At 43.2% G+C, this 8,215-nt stretch overlaps 1 protein-coding gene across 1 annotated transcript; it reads left to right on the top strand.

Moving 5' to 3' along the window:
* Nucleotides 1–7,943, top strand: GLRX (glutaredoxin). The gene is made up of 3 exons (XM_073344546.2): nucleotides 1–358; nucleotides 4,540–4,660; nucleotides 7,708–7,943. The coding sequence occupies exons 1-2, from the start codon at nucleotides 152–154 to the stop codon at nucleotides 4,648–4,650; spliced, it is 318 nt and encodes a 105-aa protein (XP_073200647.1). The 5' UTR covers nucleotides 1–151; the 3' UTR covers nucleotides 4,651–4,660; nucleotides 7,708–7,943.
* The last annotated feature ends 272 nt before the right edge of the window (nucleotides 7,944–8,215 follow it).

Raw genomic sequence — 8,215 nt, 5'->3', positions numbered from 1 at the left:
CTCCTCCTACAGGGTGGGGGCCCTATAAGGAAGGCAGTTTGCAGCTTACAAAAACTACAGTCACTTACTGCTTTAGCTATTACTGTTTCTGTTCTACTGGAAGGATAGAGCTGCCTGACTCCTCCTTGTGTTTGAAAGCAATACTGTAAACATGACTCGGGAGTTTGTGCAGAGCAAAATCAAACCTGATAAAGTGGCTGTTTTTATAAAGCCAACCTGTCCTTACTGCCGTAATGCAATTAAACTACTCAACAAATATTCCTTCAAGAAAGGCCACCTAGAATTCATTGACATCACCACCCAAGATGATATGGATGGCATTCAGGATTATTTCCAGCAGACAACAGGGGCAAGAACAGTAAGTTTTTCAATTATTCATATTTGATAGTTGCTTAATCGTGGTCACAGTTTTCTGATCTTTGCACTGTGCAACAGTGTGCTAGGTGCTCTGCTGGCAGAGGGCAGGTCCCTCCCTTGAGGAATTTGCAGTCTAGCTAGGTGGAATAGAAGGGAAAATAAAATACAGCCCAAGGCTTTTTTTCTCCCAAGCCTGTTTAATTGGTTTTTAATGTTCTTTGTGGTGTCTTTTGTTTTTTCTCTTGTAAAATGGCTTCCTATGTTCAGAGTAACTGCAGTATTTCTGTCTTGTGTGCTGTAGTATTTTAGATCTCTTTGGTTCACTATGCTCGTCTCTGTGGGTCTTGCTCTGTTCCAGAGCTATTGTGTAACTAGTTTAATTAAGAAGTGTGATACATTTTATAGAAACCTTTCAGCTTCCCTACTGGCTTTCTATGTATTTGGAAGGTGCTCATTGTTCTGTCTATGGCATCATAGATACAATTAACCTGATTGATCCAAACAGCCAAAAGTTGTGATCCCTTGGATTGTTTCTGTTGGGAGGACACATGGATGATGGTTTCAGAGTAACAGCCGTGTTAGTCTGTATTTGCAAAAAGAAAAGGAGTACTTGTGGCACCTTAGAGGCTAACCAATTTATTTGAGCATGAGCTTTCGTGAGCTACAGCTCACTTCATCGGATGCATACTGTGGAAACTGCAGCAGACATTATATACACACAGAGATCATGAAACAATACCTCCTCCCACCCCACTGTCCTGCTGGTAATAGCTTATCTAAAGTGATCATCAAGTTGGGCCATTTCCAGCACAAATCCAGGTTTTCTCACCCTCCGCCCCCCCCGACACACAAACTCACTCTCCTGCTGGTGATAGCCCATCCAAAGTGACAACTCTCTACACAATGTGCATGATAATCAAGGTGGGCCATTTCCTGCACAAATCCAGGTTCTCTCACCCCCTCACCTCCCTCCAAAAACCACACACACAAACTCACTCTCCTGCTGGTAATAGCTCATCCAAAGTGACCACTCTCCCTACAATGTACATGGTAATCAAGGTGGGCCATGTCCAGCAGAAATCCAGGCTTTCTCACCCCCCCCCTTTTTTTTTCTGGACACACACACACACACAAACTCACTCTCCTGCTGGCAATAGCTCATCCAAACTGACCGCTCTCCAAGTTTAAATCCAAGTTTAACCAGAACGTCTGGGGGGGGGGGGGTAGGAAAAAACAAGGGGAAATAGGCTACCTTGCATAATGACTTAACCACTCCCAGTCTCTATTTAAGCCTAAATTAATAGTATCCAATTTGCAAATGAATTCCAATTCAGCAGTTTCTCGCTGGAGTCTGGATTTGAAGTTTTTTTGTTTTAAGCGACCTTCATGTCTGTGATTGCGTGACCAGAGAGATTGAAGTGTTCTCCGACTGGTTTATGAATGTTATAATTCTTGACATCTGATTTGTGTCCATTTATTCTTTTACGTAGAGACTGTCCAGTTTGACCAATGTACATGGCAGAGGGGCATTGCTGGCACATGATGGCATATATCACATTGGTGGATGTGCAGGTGAACGAGCCTCTGACAGTGTGGCTGATGTGATTAGGCCCTGTGATGGTGTCCCCTGAATAGATATGTGGGCGCAGTTGGCAACGGGCTTTGTTGCAAGGATAAGTTCCTGAGTTAGTGGTTCTGTTGTGTGGTATGTGGTTGTTGGTGAGTATTTGCTTCAGGTTGCGGGGCTGTCTGTAGGCAAGGACTGGCCTATCTCCCAAGATTTGTGAGAGTGTTGGGTCATCCTTCAGGATAGGTTATGGATGATGGAATCAGCTATTTGTTCAATGCAATCCCTGTTTATTTACAAAGACTTTGTTTCCCTGAACACACCCAGATATGGTTATCTACTGCTAGCTCCAAATCTATTTCAGCCAGTACTGGGTCAACAAGTTCTGTTGGCTTTTTCTCTGTGCCATGCTGTCTGTGCTTCTGTGGCTGTGTTTTGTGTCTGGCTTTCCTTGCTGCCTTCTGTCAGCTTTTCCGGTCTTTCTGCTATTTCTGTCAGACACCCAGATGAACACAGCTCCGATCCAGTCAATGCTCTGGCCCCTGCATTTGCTGTACAATTCATCAGGGATACCCTTTGACCCTTACAGTTCAGCTTCTACTCTGAAACCTACTCAAACCTTGCTAAGTGCATGTGTTTGGGGTGGTGGTCCTGTTGTGTCAGCTATCTGGTAATATAAATGAGCTTAACGGCTTCTTATAACTATCCTAAATGGAAGATGGTGGATACGCTCCCCCAGTTTCACAGCAGGCTCGGCACAATCCATAATAAGCCTAATATTAACTCACTCTGAACACACTGTTCTTGCCCTGTCACTTGCACTGTAAGAGTGGCATGGAATCTTAATGTACATAGACACTATGGTGATAAGCACCATGGAAAACCTGTGCACAAGAGAACCTTTCACAACACAAGCAAAGTGAAAGTATGGTCTAGTAGTTTGAGCATAGGACTAGAAGTCTTGGGCTTTAGACTCAGCTCTGCCACTCTTTCTATATATATATATATATATATATATATATATATATATATATATATATAGCTTTAGACAGAGCGGTTATCTGAATTGCCCCACTTTATGTAGCAGTAAAGTAGCTATACTATTATCTACTTCAAAATGCCCTCATTGTGAGTCATAATACTTGTGAAGCAATTAGTATTCCCCTGGTGGAAGGTTTTCCCAACTACTTATGAAGCAACTTCCTCATTTGCAGCACAGAGGACACACATTGTTATGCAAGGTTTCAGAGTAGCAGCCGTGTTAGTCTGTATTCGCAAAAAGAAAAGGAGTACGTGTGGCACCTTAGAGACTAACCAATTTATTTGAGCATAAGCTTTCGTTAGCTACAGCTCACTTCATCGGATGCATAAAGTGCATCCGATAAAGTGAGCTGTACTCACGAAAGCTTATGCTCAAATAAATTGGTTAGTCTCTAAGGTGCCACAAGTACTCCTTTTCTTATTGTTATGCAAGTCTCACTTGTGACCCTTCAGTTTTATATTTCACAAAGTTGCACAAGGATTGGAAAACAGATTTCCTCCCAGATAACAACTTGCATAGTAGCAGGCCAGCCTGTTCTAGTAAGTTACAAATAATTTGACTCAGGCTTTACACAGGAAATGTAGTTTTGTTTTGAACACAAAATAGATTTTGGTGTCAAAATCACTTGGACAGGCATAGAGATTTGCCTTTGAGTTGTCAATCTGCAGATATCTCATAGGGATGGGCAAGTAGAGTCAATGATGACACACTTCTCCCCAACCCTGACTATTTTTTGTAGTCCTAAAACCAAACCTCTTGAGGTTTGGCAAAGGTCCAGTTAAGAGCTTCGGGCTAGATTAACAAAGGCAAGTTAGGTGTTGCAACACCTACATCCTAGGATTCCTGTCACTCAGTGGAATTTACAACCCCAAGTTCGTGTCCCAGGCATTCCATACAATACATGGGAAGAGTTAGGTGCCTAAGGAAAGGATTCTGATAAGAAGCCAGCCTAGGTGCCTGGACTGACCAGCCAGAGGGAGATGCTTCCGGGGGCGGGGGCCATGGATTTTCAGCTGTGAACCCTCTCCTGGAGTGAGGTGCCTAACTAGGTCAGATCTTTCTCACAAGATAACAGAGCAGAATAGCCAATAGCCTCAGTTCCACCCCTTTCCTCTGAATTTCACTCCTGACTAACTTAGATGGCCCCTGCTCAACTTGCTGTGCCTACCTCTCTCCATATATAATGACAGGTTTCAGAGTAGCAGCCGTGTTAGTCTGTATCCACAAAAAGAACAGGAGTACTTGTGGCACCTTAGAGACTAACAAATTTATTAGAGCATAAGCTTTTGTGAGCTACAGCTCATCCGATGAAGTGAGCTGTAGCTCACAAAAGCTTATGCTCTATAAATTTGTTAGTCTCTAAGGTGCCACAAGTACTCCTGTTCTCGCCATAAAACTGATGGTACCTAATGCAGGGTTGTGAATTCCACTGGGTGGCAGAGCATCTAGGGATTAGGCTTTGTAACATGTAAGTAACATTGTGAATCTGGGCCCTAATGTCTTCAGAGATCCTGCTGTACAGCTTGTTTTTCCTCGCCACTGACTAACAAATGTAATTTGTGTGCACGTCTAGGTCCCCCGTGTGTATATTGGAGAAGTCTGCATTGGTGGATATTCTGATCTGGTTGCTTTAGAAGAGCAAGGAAAACTCTCTCAAAAGCTAACGCAAATTGGTGCTCTATAGTAACATGAAGGTAAGTGAGGGGGAACATACTCGAACCACCAGGAACCAGTTCCTGTATCAGAGAAGAAATTTGAATGTCATCAGGTAGATCAATGCTACTTCTGACTCAGCTGTAACTGGTACTGTGCTTACTGCACCTTTCCAGGGAAACAAAATCAGGACACCGTCAGTTTCACTCTGTAACACAAATGCAAATGTCCTGCTGGTTGTTTTGTGAAAGGTTAGTGGAGGATAATACAAAGTCCGCTCTGCTTGCAGGGATAAGGAGGATGCAGAACCACACAAGGATATGTTATTGGTAGCTCTTATTTCAGATCCAGGTGAATACATGATGTCACCACTTTTGCCCATATCCAAATATATTTCAAGAAGATTCATTCCTGCAGAATGGTGAAGCATTGTGTTTCTCAGGTTAAAAACAGAAGCATTCTTGTGGTGGTTGGGGTTTTGTTTTAATGCTTATGCCTGACTCAGTATCATAATGGTGAGTGCTGTGATGCAGTTGACCAGCGTTTGATTCCCAGGTCCGCTCATGGTTTCTTTCTACTTGCAACAGCTTGCCTACCAGTTGACTACCCTACCGGAGAGAATGTTACACTTGCCCAAGTGTTTGACTGTTACCCTTTCCTAGCTGGTCTGTGTAGGATATAGGTTGCTGAAACCTACTGCAGCTAATAGACTCTTTACATCACAGGGCAGAAGCTCCTTTAGGAGTAGAGAGAGATGTAGCCTGACTGACAACCATGGAGAAGATGGGGCCATGGTATCATCATGTGTGCTCTAAGAGATCCATTGCAAGTTCCCACAGTCTGTTAATTTACCATATTTGTTACCTGATGGCACTACTTTTTAAAATGATACTGTCTTGTATTCCCAGTGCCTTGGAACCCTAGTCATGGGCCAGGATCCCATTGTGCTAGGGCTGTACAAACAGAACCAAAAGACAGTGTTGTGTAGTAATACAAGTGTGGCGGTCACCATTTTGATTGATACGCGGAGGGAATTGGAACCAGGGACCTACAGAGCTATAAGCACGAGCTGATACAACTTAAGTTAAATAGTCAAGGCTGTCTAGCTGGGGCTGTAACAGACTTGTATCCTCCATGGATTGAGTAGAGAGGGGGACCTGCAACACGCTCACCAGTGGTCTTTGGATATTGTATAGCCAGGGATGGATTAAATCTACAAGGGATTCATATTGGTCTCATATCAGAAACTAGAGGCAGAAGGTTGTGGAAATGAATCGGGCAGCATTGCTTAGTTAGCTGGAAGGATGTCTGTCATAATACCAGAAAAACTACATGGGAGTATTAAGTCAGTGGAAAGCTTTGTGATCCTGTGGACAGGGTACTAGAGTGGGACTTGGTAAACCTGGGTTCTAGTCCTGGCTGGACCAGGGATCTGCTGAATGACCTTAGCCAAGTCACTTCACCTCTTTGTGCCTCCATTTCCCCATCTATAGAATGGACACAACACTTACCACCTCTATAAAGTGCTTCATCACCTATGGATGAAAAGGCCTTTAAGAGATGGCTATTTATCTTGGGGCTCTAACATGTATGGGCAGGGATTGATCTTCATTTTAGTCTAATCCTGGGGGAGCGGGGGAGTATTAAGTGGCCTTTCCTAACTTGCCACACTTGACTGGGGGGTAGGAAGATAAAGGTGGGTAAAGCATTGATGGGTTTTATAGAAACTCAGCATAATCTCAAACCTATGAAAATGTGAGGTAGCCACCCTAGTGCAGAACTTCCTATATATCTAGATTTACAAAGCACCAGATCTGCTGCTGCTGCTGAAACAAGAACCACCACCACCCCCCCAAGGGTTGCAGACTGGAGAAAGCACTAGGCTAGCCGGTGCAGCACAACGTAGTCACGGTGACTGTTGCTAGGAGAGCATGAGCTGTGTGTTATCTATCACTTTTTAAAAGGGATGGGACAGAGCGCTGGGAATCCACCTTATTAGAACTGAAATCCCAGTACTGTACTGGCATCACTAGCATTGGCATAGTGACTTGAGTCACTGGGAGTGCTGCTACGCAAATATAAGTAATGCAAATATTTAAACTTGATCTGTTTTCTCTTCCCACTAACTAAACTACTCATTAAACTCAGTCTTTCTTTGTCTTTAGTGCTTCATGGAGCTCAGTGGATGGCATCTCGGCCAGCAGATAAATAGAAATAACACTCCTTACTTTACTGTAAACTTAATGTTCATGCAATACCCTGCTTACTGCCCAAATACTGGTAACTTAGATGCAGCGCCTCTAAATAACCCTCTGCTAAGCTTTCCTGCTTTCTTGAAATTTCGTATGTGCTTGCCACATTACAACACTCTCTGCCCTCTGATAGGAAAGCAATTATCTTGCCCTGAACTAGGGCTGGCCAAAAAAACAAGTATTCCACTTAATGAAAAATGTTGAAGTTTTGACACTTTTGATTTTTATATCTCCAACAAAAAAAGGGGGGAGGTGGGGCGGGGGGGGGGAGGAGAAGGAGAGACCATCCCAGAATAGCCAATAGCCCAGGGATGTGGGAGAACCAGATTCAAGTCCCTGCTCAGAATTAGGCAGGACTTGAATCTGGTTTTCCCACTTTCCAAGTAAGCTCCCTAATAACCAATGGGCTATTGGTTATTCTGGTCTCTTTTCTTTTGACCAGAAATTTCATCATAGAACTGAGGCATGTCTTGTCAAAACTGATACATTTCCATGAAAAGTTTTGGTTTCAACAAATCAGCCTCTTCTGACAAGCTGTTCATGAAAATTCCTGACAAGCTGCACTCTGGACTATGTCAGCCAATCATATCCTCAATCTGCCTGAACTCTTCATTCTGAAAAATCCCTACTGGTTTTTTTCCTTAACGATTTGAACAATAGATCTCTTAGTCAAAGACGGCTACACTTCCATGGAGTATCCTGCAGTACTTATGTCACTAATGTAACTAGACTTCTTAAATCAAATCTAAGAGCTCTTCTAGGCATGTATTCTTTTGGTAAACTGGCCTCTTCCAAAAATAACCTGTAATCTCTACTTATATCATTTCTAATTTCAGGCCAAAAATGACTGGAATTTGTGACTGCATCACCTGCCACCGGAGCCTTAACAGTGACTTTCCTGTTGCCATCTGATTTCCTTCTAAATCTACAAGAGATGTGGATATTGGGCACCTGTTCTTTTGGTGATGGTAATAGTGGTGCAATATGTTATATCCCTTCATCCTGTCTAGCCCTGGGAACAAACCCAGAAAATGGTTGGACTTTGCCTAAAGGAATAAAATGTTTGCACTTATGAGGTGTGTTTACCGTTTACCAATACAAACATTCTTTGTACTGCTCAAGCCTTATTATACTCCTGCTGTCTCCCTTCTGTGCACATTTCTCTCTCGGCCCCTCCCCCACCCTTCAGGATAGTTATCCAGCAACTCAACTCTTCCTTAGTAGTGTAGAGAACTTTAGCTGTTTTCCACTTTGACCATGTATTAAGCTGAAGCCATATAGGGGGAAGTGTAGGATGTTGATGCTTAGGGCCAAATGGGATCCTGGAACCCTGTTTGAAAGTAG

The sequence above is a fragment of the Lepidochelys kempii genome, chromosome 5 (genome assembly GCF_965140285.1).
Source record: "Lepidochelys kempii isolate rLepKem1 chromosome 5, rLepKem1.hap1, whole genome shotgun sequence".
Classification (NCBI taxonomy): domain Eukaryota; kingdom Metazoa; phylum Chordata; order Testudines; family Cheloniidae; genus Lepidochelys; species Lepidochelys kempii.
The sequence above is the reverse complement of the archived record's forward strand: the minus strand, read 5'-3'. Positions and strand labels throughout refer to the sequence as shown.